Source organism: Eubalaena glacialis, chromosome 10 (assembly GCF_028564815.1).
Source record: "Eubalaena glacialis isolate mEubGla1 chromosome 10, mEubGla1.1.hap2.+ XY, whole genome shotgun sequence".
Classification (NCBI taxonomy): domain Eukaryota; kingdom Metazoa; phylum Chordata; class Mammalia; order Artiodactyla; family Balaenidae; genus Eubalaena; species Eubalaena glacialis.
Genome location: NC_083725.1, coordinates 24,206,916 through 24,223,472, shown reverse-complemented (window position 1 = coordinate 24,223,472; position 16,557 = coordinate 24,206,916). Strand labels below are relative to the sequence as shown.

The 16,557-nt window shown below is 37.5% G+C and overlaps 1 protein-coding gene across 5 annotated transcripts in view; it reads right to left on the bottom strand.

Moving 5' to 3' along the window:
* Positions 1 to 16,557, bottom strand: part of BCO2 (beta-carotene oxygenase 2) — a 69,795-nt gene that overhangs the window by 32,017 nt on the left and 21,221 nt on the right. For 4 of the 5 annotated variants that reach the window (XM_061203987.1, XM_061203985.1, XM_061203988.1 and 1 more), the window contains one exon: positions 12,297 to 12,501. In XM_061203987.1, coding sequence (XP_061059970.1) covers positions 12,297 to 12,501 — 205 coding nt within the window. The remainder of the gene's footprint in view (positions 1 to 12,296; positions 12,502 to 16,557) is intronic. The other variant, XM_061203986.1, reaches the window with a different exon arrangement.

The following is a 16,557-nucleotide window of genomic DNA, read 5'->3' as shown; positions in this document are numbered from 1 at the left end:
CACAGAAATCTCTTGCATTTCTATACACTAACAACAAAAGACCAGAAAGAGAAATTAAGGAAATAATCCCATTTACCATTGCATCAAAAGGAATAAAATACCTAGATATAAATCTACCTAAGGAGACAAAAGACCTGTACTCTGAAAACTATAAGACGCTGATGAAAGAAATCAAAGATGACACAAACAGATGGAAAGATATACCATGTTCTTGGATTAGAAGAATCAATACTGTGAAAATGACTATACTACTCAAGGCAATCTACAGATTCAATGCAATCCCTATCAAATTACCAATAGCATTTTTCACAGAACTAGAACAAAAAATCTTAAAATTTGTATGGAGACACAAAAGACCCTGAATAGCCAAAGCAATCTTGAGAAAGAAAAATGGAGCTGGAGAAATCAGGCTTCCTGGCTTCAGACTATACTGTAAAGCTACAGTCATCAAAACAGTATGGTACTGGCACAAAAATAGAAATATAGATCAATGGAACAGGATAGAAAGCCCAGAAATAAATCCACTCACCTATGGTCAATTAATCTACAACAAAGGAGGCAAGATTACACAATGCTGGAAAGACAGTCTCTTCAACAAATGGTGCTGGGAAAACTGGACAGCTATATGTAAAAAAATGAAATTAGAACATTCTTTAACACCATATACAAAAATAAGCTCAAAATGGATTAAAGACCCAAATGCGAGACCGGACACTATAAAACTCTTAGAGGAAAACACAGGCAGAACACTCTCTGACATAAATCACAGCAATATTTTTTTTCGATCCATCTCCCAGAGTAATGGAAATAAAAACAAAAATAAACAAATAGGACCTAATTAAACTCTAAAGTTTTTGCACAGCAAAGAAAACCATAAACAAAAGGACAACCCACACATTGGGAGAAAATATTTGCAAATGATGTGCTCGACAGGGGATTAGTCTCCAAAATTTACAAACAGCTCATGCAGCTTATATCATCAAAACAAATAACCCAATCAAAAAATGTGCAGAAGACCTAAATAGACTTTTCTCCAAAGAAGACATATAGATGGCCAAAGGGCACATGAAAAGATGTTCAACATCGCTAATTATTAGAGAAATGCAAATAAAAACTACACTGAGATATCACCTCACACCAGTCAAAATGGCTATCATCAAAAAGACTACAAACAATAAATGCTGGAGAGGATATAGAGAAAAGGGAAACCTTCTACACTGTTGGTGGGAATATAAATTGGTACAGCCACTATGGAGAACAGTATGGAGGTTCCTTAAAAAACTAAAAATAGAGCTACCATATGATCTTGCAATGCCACTCCTGGGCATATATCTGGAGAAAAACATGGTCCAAAAGGATACATGCACTCCAATGTTCACTGCAGCACTGTTTACAATAGCCAAGATATGGAGACAACCTAAATGTCCATCAACAGAGGAATGGATAGAAAAGATGTGGTACATATATACAATGGAATATTATTCAGCCATTAAAAAGAATGAAATAATGCCATTTGCAGCAACGTGGACAGACCTAGAGATTGTCATACTGAGTGAAGTAAGTCAGACAGAGAAAGAGAAACATCATATGATATCACTTATATGTGGAATCTAAAAACAAATGAACTTATTGAGAAAACAGAAAGAGACTCACAGACTTAGAGAACGAACTTATGGTTACCAGGGGGGAAGGGTAGGCAAGAGGGGCAGTTAGGGAGTTTGGGATTGACATGTACACACTGCTATATTTAAAATGGATAACCAACAAGGACCTACTGTATAGCACAGGGAACTCTCCTCAATATTATGCAACAACCTAAATGGGAAAAGAATTTGAAAAAGAATAGATACATGTATATGTATAACTGAATCACTTTGCTGTACACCTGAAACGATCACTATCACAACGTTGTTAATCAACTATATTCCAATATAAAATAAAAAGTTAAAAAAAAAAAGAAATGCCCCCCAAATGTTTGCAAGTGAATTCTATTGAAAAGACATGAAAGATATGAATGAGACTTAGGGGTCCACAAAAGAGAAAGTTGTATATTATGATAACAAAAATAACTGATGATGCCTTTTAGAAATAAAAAAGAAAAGTCTCCCATGAAAATAAATAAGTAAATCTAAGTTGGGAGCCAAACTACTAAACTAAGCCTCAATTTGTCTTCTCTTCAACTTGAAGATTCCTGTACTTCTCACCCAAGAGGCAGGCAAGACCTTGTTCTTGCTATAAATGCCTACTGCTGGCTCTGAAAAAGAACTGATTTGAAGGACAAAGTAGACACTTATGAGGCCCAACCACACCACCCATTTTCCTTCTCCCACAAAGATCTTTATCTTAAAAGAGGCCTGTGGTGCAATCCCAGGCCCTGAGTAGCTCTGCTACTTGGTTTTACAACTGACTAAACCTGCTCCTGTAGCAGATGAAATACCATGTGCTTTTTGTAAGAGGCTGTTACCCTCTGGGCAGTGGACTAGTAGTTTTATTTTTCTTTTCCTCCTCCTCTTCCTTTTTGCTTCATAATCTTTTTTCAAATTATAACTTTCATGAAATCCAGATAAAAATAGGGAAAAATAGAGCTTCTCTGTTAGGGCTAAGGGGGGGTGTCCATAGGTCAGTTCAGTCATTTTCTTTTTTTCTACCTCCAAATCAGTCCCCTACCTTCCCAGCCCCCCAGCCATTACCCTAAGCATTTAAAGTAACTTCTTAAGGGCTTCTTGCAGCAGCTGGTTGGGGAGGGGTAGGGCGGTGGAAGAACATTGCATTTTGTTTCCTTCTAGCACTGGCATTTTAAAAGTCTAATATTCAGTAAGGACAAGATGCAACAGGTTCAGCAAATTAAAATATCTGGGTTATTAAGAAATATATCTTAAACATGCCCCTAATTCTTTTTTTTTTTTTATTCTTACAAATCTAGGTAGATTTAATTTCTGTACAGTAAAATATATATCTTATATATATTAAGACTTACATTTGCAGAGAAATGAAGACTAACAGTGATATTATGATTAATAACAAGAAATATACACTTTGGCCTTAATCCATGGTTCCTGGCACACAGCTCCAAAACTCTTATCATTTCCTAATTAATACAGAGCAAAGGAAGTATCTTTTTTTTTTTTTTTCCAGGCATTCTCAATTCAGTTCTATTTCTTTTTTTTTTTCACACACACACACACACTGTATTTTATTTTTACAAGAGATAAATAGACTGACACCAAGCATTGTACATGGATGACCACAACAAAAGCAACAATGATTGCAATTACCAAACATGAAACACACTCATACTATGTCATAATATTGACATTCAGTCCAGTAATCCTCCACTGTAACAGCTCCTTTACTTTGCAGTGAAAATTGATTTGTATATTCTTTGCCTCTGAGTCCTTGTGGGATTTTTTCTTTTTTTAAATTCAAACAGAAAGTCACAAAAATTATACTCATCCTCATCAGTTCACTCAGTCCCATGTAATTAATTTTTTTTTTTCATCTTGATCTTTTGTTAGCACTTTTATGAGCTCATCAGTTTTTCATTAGAGTTCTGAAAATGCTTATTCATTCAGTTCAGCAGTACAGTCAGGTACCAGAAACCTGTACTTGTCAGAGTCTTTTCCATGAATTTCCTGAAGATGAAACCCTTTTATAGGAACATATTTACAAAAGCATCAGAGTACACCCAGAACTGTCTGTAAATGACAAAAGACTTAAAAATGACCACGGTTAAAGATTTGATGAAAGTTCATAATAATGCAGTTGACAAGAAAATTAGTTATTTCTGAGATATACATTTTAAAGTAATAACTAGGATTATGACTTATAACATTATACCAGAACATATAAGATTTTTAGAAATTTCATGTAATGTCTGAAACATTTATATTAACATAGTTCCATACAAATAACCCAATGAAAGTTTAGTATTAGTTGTTTTGTTTGTTTGTTTATACTGCAGGTTCTTATTCGTCATCAGTTTTATACACATCAGTGTATACATGTCAATCCCAATCGCCCAATTCAGCACACCACCATCCCCACCCCACCGCAGTTTTCCCCCCTTGGTGTCCATATGTCTGTTCTCTACATCTGTGTCTCAACTTCTGCCCTGCAAACCGGCTCATCTGTACCATTTTTCTAGGCTCCACATACATGTGTTAATATACGATATTTGTTGTTCTCTTTCTGACTTACTTCACTCTGTATGACAGTCTCTAGATCCATCCACGTCTCAACAAATGACTCAATTTCATTCCTTTTTATGGCTGAGTAATATTCCATTGTATATATGTACCACTACTTCTTTATCCATTCTTCTGTTGATGGGCATTTAGGTTGCTTCCATGACCTGGCTATTGTAAATAGTGCTGCAATGAACATTTGGGTGCATGTGTCTTTTTGAATTACGGTTTTCTCTGGGTATATGCCCAGTAGTGGGATTGCTGGGTCATATGGTAATTCTATTTTTAGTTTTTTAAGGAACCTCCATATTGTTCTCCATAGTGGCTGTATCAAGTTACATTCCCACCAACAGTGCAAGAGGGTTCCCTTTTCTCCACACCCTCTCCAGCATTTGTTGTTTGTAGATTTTCTGATGATGCCCATTCTAACTGGTGTGAGGTGATACCTCATTGTAGTTTTGATTTGCATTTCTCTAATAATTAGTGATGTTGAGCATCTTTTCATGTGCTTCGTGGCCATCTGTATGTCTTCTTTGGAGAAATGTCTATTTAGGTCTTCTGCCCATTTTTGGATTGGGGTGTTTGTTTCTTTAATATTGAGCTGAATGAGCTGTTTATATATTTTGGAGATTAATCCTTTGTCCGTTGATTCGTTTGCAAATATTTTCTCCCATGCTGAGGGTTGTCTTTTCGTCTTATTTATGGTTTCCTTTGCTGTGCAAAAGCTTTGAAGTTTCATTAGGTCTCATTTGTTTATTTTTGTTTTTATTTCCATTACTCTAGGAGGTGGATCAAAAAAGATCTTGCTGTGATTTATGTCAAAGAGTGTTCTTCCTATGTTTTCCTCTAAGAGTTTTATAGTGTCCAGTCTTACATTTAGGTCTCTAATCCATTTTGAGTTTATTTTTGTGTATGGTGTTAGGGAGTATTCTAATTTCATTCTTTTACATGTAGCTGTCCAGTTTTCCCAGCACCACTTATTGAAGAGACTGTCTTTTCTCCATCGTATATCTTTGCCTCCTTTGTCATAGATTAGTTGACCATAGGTGCGTGGGTTTATCTCTGGGCTTTCTATCTTGTTCCATTGATCTATGTTTCTGTTTTTGTGCCAGTACCATATTGTCTTGATTACTGTAGCTTTGTAGTATAGTCTGAAGTCAGGGAGTCTGATTCCTCCAGCTCCGTTTTTTTCCCTCAAGGCTGCTTTGCCTATTCGGGGTCTTTTGTGTCTCCATACACATTTTAAGATGATTTGTTCTAGCTCCGTAAAAAATGCCATTGGTAATTTGATGGGGATTGCATTGAATCTGTAGATTGCTTTGGGTAGTATAGTCATTTTCACAATGTTGATTCTTCCAATCCAAGAACATGGTATATCTCTCCATCTGTTGGTATCATCTTTAATTTCTTTCATCAGTGTCTTATAGTTTTCTGCATACAGGTCTTTTGTCTCCCTAGGTAAGTTTATTCCTAGGTATTTTATTCTTTTTGTTTCAATGGTAAATGGGAGTGTTTCCATAATTTCTCTTTCAGATTTTTCATCATTAGTGTATAGGAATGCAAGAGATTTCTGTGCATTAATTTTGTATCCTGCAACTTTACCATATTCATTAATTACCTCTAGCAGTTTTCTGGTGGCAGTTTTAGGATTCTCTATGTATAGTATCATGTCATCTGCAAACAGTGACAGTTTTACTTCTTCTTTTCCAATTTGTATTCCTTTTATTTCTTTTTCTTCTCTGATTGCTGTGGCTAGGACTTCCAAAACTATGTTGAATAATAGTGGTAACAGTGGACATCCTTGTCTCGTTCCTGATCTTAGAGGAAATGCTTTCAGTTTTTCACTGTTGAGAATGATGTTTGCTGTGGGTTTGTCATATATGGCCTTTATTATGTTGAGGTAGGTTCCCTCTATGCCCACTTTCTGGAGAGTTTTTATCATAAATCGGTGTTGAATTTTGTCAAAAGCTTTTTCTGCATCTATTGAGATGATCATATGGTTTTTATTCTTCAATTTGTTAATATGGTGTATCCCATTGATTGATTTGCGTATATTGAAGAATCCTTGCATCCCTGGGATAAATCCCACTTGATCGTGGTGTATGATCCTTTTAATGTGTTGTTGGATTCTGTTTGCTAGTATTTTGTTGAGGATTTTTGCATCTATATTCATCAGTGATATTGGTCTGTAATTTTCTTTTTTTGTAGTGTCTTTGTCTGGTTTTGGTATCAGGGTAATGGTGGCCTCATAGAATGAGTTTGGGAGTGTTCCTTCCTCTGCAATTTTTTGGAAGAGTTTGAGAAGGATAGGTGTTAGCTCTTCTCTAAATGTTTGATAGAATTCACCTATGAAGCCATCTGGTCCTGGACTTTTGTTTGTTGGAAGATTTTTAATCACAGTTTCAATTTCATTACTTGTGATTGGTCTGTTCATATTTTCTGCTTCTTCCTGGTTCAGCCTTGGAAGGTTATACCTTTCTAAGAATTTGTCCATTTCTTCCAGGTTGTCCATTTTATTGGCATAAAGTTGCTTGTAGTAGTCTCTTAGGATGCTTTGTATTTCTGCGGTGTCTGTTGTAACTTCTCCTTTTTCATTTCTGATTTTATTGATTTGAGTCCTCTCCCTCTTTTTCTTGATGAGTCTGGCTAATGGCTTATCAATTTTGTTTATCTTCTCAAAGAACCAGCTTTTAGTTTTATTGATCTTTGCTATTGTTTTCTTTGTTTCTATTTCATTTATTTCTGCTCTGATCTTTATGATTTCTTTCCTTCTGCTAACTTTGGGTTTTGTTTGTTCTTCTTTCTCTAGTTTCTTTAGGTGTAAGGTTAGATTGTTTACTTGAGATGTTTCTTGTTTCTTTAGGTAGGCTTGTATAGCTATAAACTTCCCTCTTAGAACTGCTTTTGCTGCATCCCATAGGTTTTGGGTTGTCGTGTTTTCATTGTCATTTGTCTCTAGGTATTTTTTGATTTCCTCTTTGATTTCTTCAGTGATCTCTTGGTTATTTAGGAACGTATTGTTTAGCCTCCATGTGTTTGTGTTTTTTACGTTTTTTCCCCTGTAATTCATTTCTAATCTCATAGCGTTGTGGTCAGAAAAGATGCTTGATATGATTTCAATTTTCTTAAATTTACTGAGGCTTGATTTGTGACCCAAGATGTGATCTATCCTGGAGAATGTTCCGTGCGCACTTGAGAAGAACGTGTAACCTGCTGTTTTTGGATGGAATGTCCTATAAATATCAATTAAATCTATCTGGTCTATTGTGTCATTCAAAGCTTCTGTTTCCTTATTTATTTTCATTTTGGATGATCTGTCCATTGGTGTAAGTGAGGTGTTAAAGTCCCCCACTATTATTGTGTTACTGTCAATTTCCTCTTTTATAGCTGTTAGCAGTTGCCTTATGTAATGAGGTGCTCCTATGTTGGGTGCATATATATTTATAATTGTTATATCTTCTTCTTGGATTGATCCCTTGATCATTATGTAGTGTCCTTCCTTGTCTCTTGTAACATTCTTTATTTTAAAGTCTATTTTATCTGATATGAGTATAGCTACTCCAGCTTTCTTTTGATTTCCATTTGCATGGAATATCTTTTTCCATCCCCTCACTTTCAGTCTGTATGTGTCCCTAGGTCTAAAGTGGGTCTCTTGTAGACAACATATATATGGGTCTTGTTTTTGTATCCATTCAGCAAGCCTGTGTCTTTTGGCTGGAGCATTTAATCCATTCACATTTAAGGTAATTATCGATATGTATGTTCCTATGACCATTTTCTTAATTGTTTTGGGTTTGTTTTTGTAGGTCCTTTTCTTCTCTTGTGTTTCCCACTTAGAGAAGTTCCTTTAACATTTGTTGTAGAGCTGGTTTGGTGGTGCTGAATTCTCTTAGCTTTGGCTTGTCTGTAAAGCTTTTGATTTCTCCATCAAATCTAAATGAGATCCTTGCCGGGTAGAGTAATCTTGGTTGTAGGTTCTTCCCTTTCATCACTTTAAGTATATCATGCCACTCCCTTCTGGCTTGTAGAGTTTCTGCTGAGAAATCAGCTGTTAACCTTATGGGAGTTCCCTTGTATGTTATTTGTCGTTTTTCCCTTGCTGCTTTCAATAATTTTTCTTTGTCTTTAATTTTTGCCACTTTGATTACTATGTGTCTTGGCGTGCTTCTCCTTGGGTTTATCCTGTATGGGACTCTCTGCGCTTCCTGGACTTGGGTGGCTATTTCCTTTCCCACGTTAGGGAAGTTTTCGACTATAATCTCTTCAAATATTTTCTCTAGTCCTTTATCTCTCTCTTCTCCTTCTGGGACCCCTATAATGCGAATGTTGTTGCATTTAATGTTGTCCCAGAGGTCTCTTAGGCTGTCTTCATTTCTTTTCATTCTTTTTTCTTTAGTCTGTTCTGCAGCAGTGAATTCCACCATTCTGTCTTCCAGGTCACTTATCCGTTCTTCTGCCTCAGTTATTCTACTATTGATTCCTTCTAGTGTAGTTTTCATTTCAGTTATTGTATTGGTCATCTCTGTTTGTTTGTTCTTTAATTCTTCTAGGTCTTTGTTAATCATTTCTTGCATCTTCTCAATCTTTGCCTCCATTCTTATTCCAAGGTCCTGGATCATCTTCAGTATCATTATTCTGAATTCTTTTTCTGGAAGGTTGCCTATCTCCACTTCATTTAGTTGTTTTTCTGGGGTTTTTTCTTGTTCCTTCATCTGGTATATAGCCCTCTGCCTTTTCATCTTGTCTATCTTTCTGTAAATGTGGTTTCTGTTCCACAGGCTGCAGGACTGTAGTTTTTCTTGCTTCTGCTGTCTGCCCTCTGGTGGTTGAGGCTATCTAAGAGGCTTGATGGGAGGCTCTGGAGGTGGGTAGAGCTGACTGTTGCTGTGGCGGTCAGAGCTCTGTAAAACTTTAATCCACTTGACTGTTGATGGGTGGGGCTGGGTTCCCTCCCTGTTGGTTGTTTTGCCTGAGGCAACCCAACACTGGAGCCTACCCGGGCTCTTTGGTGGGGCTAATGGCAGACTCTGGGAGGGCTCACGCCAAGGAGTACTTCCCAGAACCTCCGCTGACAGTGTCCTTGTCCCCACGGTGAAACAGAGCCAGCCCCCGCCTCTGCAGGAGACCCCCCAACACCAGCAGTTATGTCTGGTTCAGTCTCCCCCAGGGTCACTGCTCCTTCCCCTGGGTCCCGATGCACAAACTATTTTGTGTGCGCCCTCCAAGAGTGGGGTCTCTGTTTCCCCCAGTCCTGTCGAAGTCCTGCAATCAATTCCCACTAGGCTTCAAAGTCTGATTCTCTATGAATTCCTCCTCCCGTTGCCGGACCCCCAGGTTGGGAAGCCTGACGTGGGGCTCAGAACGTTCACTCCAGTGGGTGGACTTCTGTGGTATAAGTGCTCGCCAGTCTGTGAGTCACCCACCCAGCAGTTATGGGATTTGATTTTACTCTGATTGCGCCCCTCCTACCGTCTCACTGTGGCTTCTCCTCTGTCCTTGGACGTGGGGTATCCTCCTTGGTGAAGTCCAGTGTCTTCCTGTCGATGATTGTCCAGCAGCCAGTTGTGATTCTGGTGCTCTCGCAAGAGGGAGTGAGAGCACGTCCTTCTACTCCGCCATCTTGGTTAATCCTTGCCCCTAATTCTTGATCTGTTTCTAACAACAGCTGGAGAAGCACAGTAGGACCGTAACCAGATCCCCACCAGGCCCACAGGAATGATATAACTAATAGAAGGTACAATTAGGTGGTTGCCAGGAGCTTGGGGAAGGGGAGAATGGGGAGTTACTGTTTAATGGGTACAGAGTTTCAGTTTTGCAAGATGAAAAGTAGATGGACGGTGGTGATGATAGCACATCAGTGTGAATGTACTTAATGCTAATGAACTGTACACTCAAAAATAGATGGCAAATTTTATGTAATGTGTATTTTATCATATTTTTTTAAAGGGCAGTGATTTCTGGAATATCATCCAGCCATTAAAAGTAATAGTCATTCAGATTTTGTAGCAACACAGATAAAAAGGCTTATGACAGTATGAAATTTTTTTAAATGAGGGCAAAAAAATTCAGTTAATATCTAAAATATATAAAGAACTCATACACTAAATAGCAAAAAAACATAAACCTGGTTTTAAAATGGGCTGAAGATCTGTATAGACATTTTCCAAAAAAAGACATACAGATGGTCAACAGGTACATGAACAGATGCTCAACATCACTAGTCATCAGGCATATGCAAATCAAAACCACAATGACATACCACCCTACACCTGTTAGAATGGCTATTATTGAAAAGACAAGAAATAACAAGTGTTGGGGAGGATGTGCAGAAAAGAGAACACTCATGCACTGTTGGTGAAAAAGTAAATTAGTACGGCCACTACGGAAACCTGTATGGAGGTTCTTCAAAAAATTAAAAATAGAACTACCATATGATCCAGCAATTCCACTTCTGGATATCTATCCAAAGAAATCAGAAACACTAACTCAAAAAGATATATGCATCCTCATGTTTACTGCAGCATTATTTACAGTAGCTGAGATATGGAAACAACCTAAGTGCCCATGGACAGATGAATGGATAAAGAAGCTGTGGCATCTATATACACAATGGAATACTACTCAGCCATAAAAAGGAAAGAAATGTTGTCATTTGCAACATGAATAGAGCTTGAGGGCATTATGCTAAGTGAAATAAGCCAGACAGAGAAAGACAAATACCATATGATCTCACTTATATGTAGAATCTTAAAAAAAAGAAAAGAAAAAGAAAAAGAAAAACAAGCTCATAGATACAGAGAATAGATTGGTGATTGCAAGAGGTGAAGGGGATGAAAAGGTACAAACTTCCAGTTATAAAATAAATAAGGGATGTAATTACAGCATGGTGACTATAGTTAATAATACTTATTGCATATTTGAAAGTTGCTGAGAGTAAATCTTAAAAGTCCTCATCATAAGAAAAAAAATTTTGTAACTATGTATGGTGATGAATGTTAACTAGACTTATTGTGATGATCATTTCACAATACATACAAATACTGAATCATTATGTTGTACACCTGAAACTAGTATAATGTTATATGTCAATTATACTTCACTAAAAAAAATTCTACATATGATTGTGATTATTTAAAACAAATCTATAGAGATTAGCAGGAAATACACCAAAGTGCCAACAGAGCATGTGGTACACACTTTTTCCACACTCTGTTCTATATGTCAAAAAGTTTTATACAGGTAAAAACTTTCACAATGAAAAAAAAGTTTCAAATATTTTTAAATGTTTAAAGCAAAGTAGATTTCTTCCTGACCATAGTGGTTTCTTCACATCACTTCATGTCCCTAGTAGACACACAGAGAAATAATTCACTAAAGAGTTATTGGGTTTTTTCAATTATTTACATATATTTATTGAGTGCTATTTAAGTACAGGGCATTATCCTAGATATTGGGGATATGGGTTGAACAAGAAAACGTCCCCACCATCATGGAACTGCCATCTAGTGAGGAAACACAGCTAATAAATAAATAAACAAACAAAAATATACTGGATATTGATAATGCAGATAATTAAAATAGGTAATACAAAAAATAGTAGCATTTTTAGATTGGGAGATCAGGGAAGGCTCAAAGGATGTGAAATTTGAGCTCATATCTGAATGACAAGAATCAGACTTGGGAAGAGAGATGAGCAAGCCAATGCCAAGACCCTGAGCAAAAATAAACATGCCTGGTTTGAGGAACTGAAAGAGCCATTGTGTCTGGGGAGTACTGGGTAAGGGAGTGGTATGAGGTGAAGACATTGCCCCTTCCTTCAGGAACTTGTGATGAAATAGAGCTTGCTAATCCTATAGATCGTTCCTGACACTTCTCTTTTAGCATAAACTTTCAGGTGACTTAAAATTTACAATATTCTGCAAAGCAGAAAAGTCAAAACTTTTAAAAAAGAATTAAATCTCCATTTTTTTCTGTAGACTATAGTTTCCTCATCTGTAATCAAAGGGATTGCATGGCAATGTTAGCCTCAGAGAGGAAGCAGATATTAATGCATATTCCATAGAACCAGTCCATGCTAAGAAATCCAAATTGTTCTCCAAAATCAAGGCTTACTTATCCTTCCCATACTCGAACTTCCCAGGTCCAATTCGAAGCAGACAGCCATTGAGCCACTTAGGAAAATGTCCCCGGACTCGAGCAGAGATGATCTGCGGAGTCTCCTCCACCGTGGTTAAAAGTGGTGCAATACACGGAAGGCTCTTCCGCTTACTGAAAATCACTTTTTTCTGATGAGTATTTTCCATGTACGTCTTCAACACTGTGAAGAGGAAATCAAAAGCACAAAAATTTTACCAATCTTCTATGAACATTCCTGTTTCTCCATAGACAATAATCTCATCTACTGGTAAGGGAAGCATAAACCTAACACCAAATATAGTCCCCAAATTCCTCTCCTTCCTCATTCTCAGACCACCAACTCTTTGGTTCTCCATTTTTGAACCACAATAATCCTTTTTATGTTCTTGCAGTACAAATCTGCCTAAGAATTAACTCAGGACTTTAGTTACCACTATTGTCATTTCTCATAGTTGAACAATGCTGGTCTTTTCACAACACTGAATCTACATGCTAAGCACAGATGTACTAATAGCTACACATCATTGTTATAATAAAAAATACCCACCATTCAATATTATCATAATTACATTGACCTCAGTACTTTAGGTACACCAGAATGTGATCCCAAAGATTTCATAGCGATTTATGAGAATTTAATAGGATCTGCAATTTAATTTCTGCTATTTTTTTTTAATTTTATGTATTTATTTATTTTTGGCTGCATTGGGTCTTCATTGCTGCACACGGGCTTTCTCTAGTTGTGGTGAGCGGGGACTACTCTTTGTTGAAGTGCGTGGGCTTCTCATTGCAGTGGCTTCTCTTGTTGCGGAGCACAGGCACTAGGCACGCGGGCTTCAGTAGTTGTGGCACGTGGGCTCAGTAGTTGTGGCGCTCGGGCTTAGTTGCTCCACGGCATGTGGGATCTTCCTGGACCAGGGCTCAAACCCATGTCCCTTGCATTGGCAGGCGGATTCTTAACCACTGCGCCACCAGGGGAGCCCCTAATTTCTGCTATTTTAATGGTACAGACATGAATGAACATGGCATTTTCTAGGAAAAAGGTATCATAAATTAAATTATGCAGTGAGACCTGGTCTGAAATTACCTGAAATTCAAAAGCCACAAAAAAGTCATTATTTTATAATAGAGAGCTGAAAATTATTCCTTTATTTCATATTTATTCAGTGTTCACAGGCAGTATTTCCTAACACAGAGGGGTGGTCAAGTACATAATTAATTAGATACTATAAAATATAGTCCTTTATTTTATTTCATAAAACTTTAACAGTGATGAAGTCTAAACTAGAAAACCTAACTAAAACATAGGGACACTATTGTTTTAGCAAAACATTTTATAGTATTGTATCTATTATCCCACTTCTTTCAACTCTTTCAAAAATTGAGTTTAGAGCACTTGAGTCCTTCTACTTTCCTATAAGTAACAATTAGGTCAAACCCAACTATTTCCTGATTTCCCAAAGAAAATTCACTTTCACCCTGAATGTCCTTCCCACTAATCTATCCCTAAGGAAATTTTATCTATTGTTCAAAGTCTATCTGAAATGCTATTTCCTTTAAGAGGCAGCATAGTGTAATACTTAAGAGTGTGGGCCCAGGCTCTGACTGGCTCTAGAATGCTTGGGTTCAAATCTTGGCCTCCCATTTTCCAAATAATTAGCCTTGAGGAAGAACACCTCTCTGTGTTGCTTCCTCCTTCTAAGACAGGAATAATAATAATCCTTATTGCTCCTAAGGCTATAAATAATAAACAAGTTAGGTTATATAAAGTTTTTAGAGCATAGTAAATACTCAAACAATTTTTTGAGTCTTTTTTAATAAACTTATTTATTTTTTATTTATTTATTTTTGACTGCATTGGGTCTTCGTTGCTGCGTGCAGGCTTTCTCTAGTTGCGGTGAGCAGGGGCTACTCTTCATTGCAGTGCATGGGCTTCTCATTGCGGTGGCTTCTCTTGTTGCGGAGCACAGGCTCTAGGCACGTGGGTTTCAGTAATTGTGGCACAGGGGCTCAGTAGTTGTGGCTTGCGGGCTCTAGAGCACAAACTCAGTAGTTGTGATGCACGGGCTTAGTTCCTCCATGGCATGTGGGATCTTCCCGGACCAGGGATCGAACCTGTGTCCCCTGCATTGGCAGGCGGATTCCCAACCACTTCGCCACCAGGGAAGTCCCTCAAACAATGTTACCTATTATTATTTATGTGGCTTTCAATGACCAATCAACAAGATGTAATATCTTCTTTCTTTGAATTATTTATTCATTCAACAAAGCGATAGGCACTGCTGAGGGATAAAGTGTTAGAACTCAGATGTAAAGGAACTCACTGCCTAGGAAACAGACATACAAGTAGATCATTTATACTGTAGTCAGCGTTTTGTTTGAGCATTATTTCTCAAGGTCTGGCCTGGGGTCTACTTGTAACAGAAATACCTGGTGTTATTGCTAATGTGCAGATTCATGGACCCCACTCTGGACCTAATCAGAATCTCTGAGGTAGGGCAAGCAGGTATTCTTAAGCACACTACAATAAAATTTGAGAGCCACAAGATTAGAGGTATAAAGAGGATGCTTTGAAAACTTAGAAAAGGAAACCCTTTGGTATTTATCTTACTACTTTTATTATTATTATGCATATTTACCTTATTTTCACTCTTAGATTAAAATAAGTTCCCTGAGGTCAGATCTTTTACTCCTCTTACTTAAGTAGAAGTAAACTGAATACCCTGATTGGGTATTTGTCTGAATAGAGATTCATGAACTTAAAACATTTTACATTTTAGAAAATATTTACATGTTTATATGTTCTGTACTCCATAGCATGCTGGTGGCAGTTTATTATATATTCTTCATATTTTCCATAGTGCTTGATAATGTAGGCAACAGCTCCTTAAACTCCTTTCTATTCTTAGCTTCTGAGACATTGCACTTTTCTAACTTTCCTGCTTCCTCTTTGTTTGCTTTATGTCAGCTTCCTACTTACTAGCTAACAACCTTGGGCAAGTTACTAATCACTCTAAGCCTCGGATTTTTCAATGATAAAATGTGGATAATGAGAATAAAAGGCAGATAAAACTTCCTGTTCAAGTCCATCATCATAATTAAATATAATAATAGTAGATAATTTCCAAAAGTTAATTCCCTTTATTGGTTCCTCATCACCTCATGAATGTGTTCCTAAAGTCTGACCTTGGACCTTTACTCTTTAATCTCAGCACTCTCCCTTGGTAATCTCATCTAGTCCCTTATTTTCACCAATTACTTCTTGCAGGTGACTCTCAACATGTCAAAAGAGAATTTTTCATTTTCCCCCTTCCAAATCAATTTTCCCACCTGCTAAATAACCTAGCTTCAAAATCTCTGTGGGCCTTGAATTTGTCTTCCTTCACTGTCCCCCTAACATTCACTAAGTGGTTAAATTCTGCTGATTATACGCACACAATGCCAGGAAGAGGACAAGGGGATGATATAGGGTAGCCATTATAAATTACTAGGGCTCAGAAGTTTGCAAGGGTGCCTGGGACAAATCCTTTGTAAAGATTTTTACCAGTCCACCTCTCCTGGGCAGCTCCCCAAATTTTTCTTCCAGCCTGAACCTGTTCTCATAAGCACTGATGCTTCATATTCTCTTGCCTAGCAGTAACTTCCTTTCTACTGTCATAATTTAGGTCCTCACAACCTCTTAGATGGATATTATCACAGCCTCTTAATTGAAACTAGATAGGGAAGCTATCATCTATGCCAGAGCTTCCTAATTGGTGGGCCTCTTGATCCCCTTAGCCCTTAGGATGGCCAGAGGCCCCATGTCAATCACCTCCATCTCTAAGCAGCTCATGGGGTTCCAGATCCCATCCAATTTACTCCAGTATGCAGTAAAAATATTATCATTTTCTATGTGAGCTATAACGTAAAAGCATTAGGGAGCACTGCTACTAAATTCATCTTCTAAGCACAGATGTGATTGTGTTGTATATTCCTCCATAAACCTTTACTAATGACTCCTCACTGTCTACCAAATAAGGTCTAAACTACTTGGCCAGGCATTGATGAAGGCACTGTACAGTCTCACACCAACCTACCTGTCCAGTAATGCCTCTCACTAATACCCTCTCCTCCAGCCAAACTCAACCACTCTCCAGTCTCTTCTCATCATAACTGTATACCTGTCTTCACCTAGGATATTTCTCATCTACTTAAGGTGATGCATCCTTCAAGATGCAGTGCCCATGTCACCAGCTTC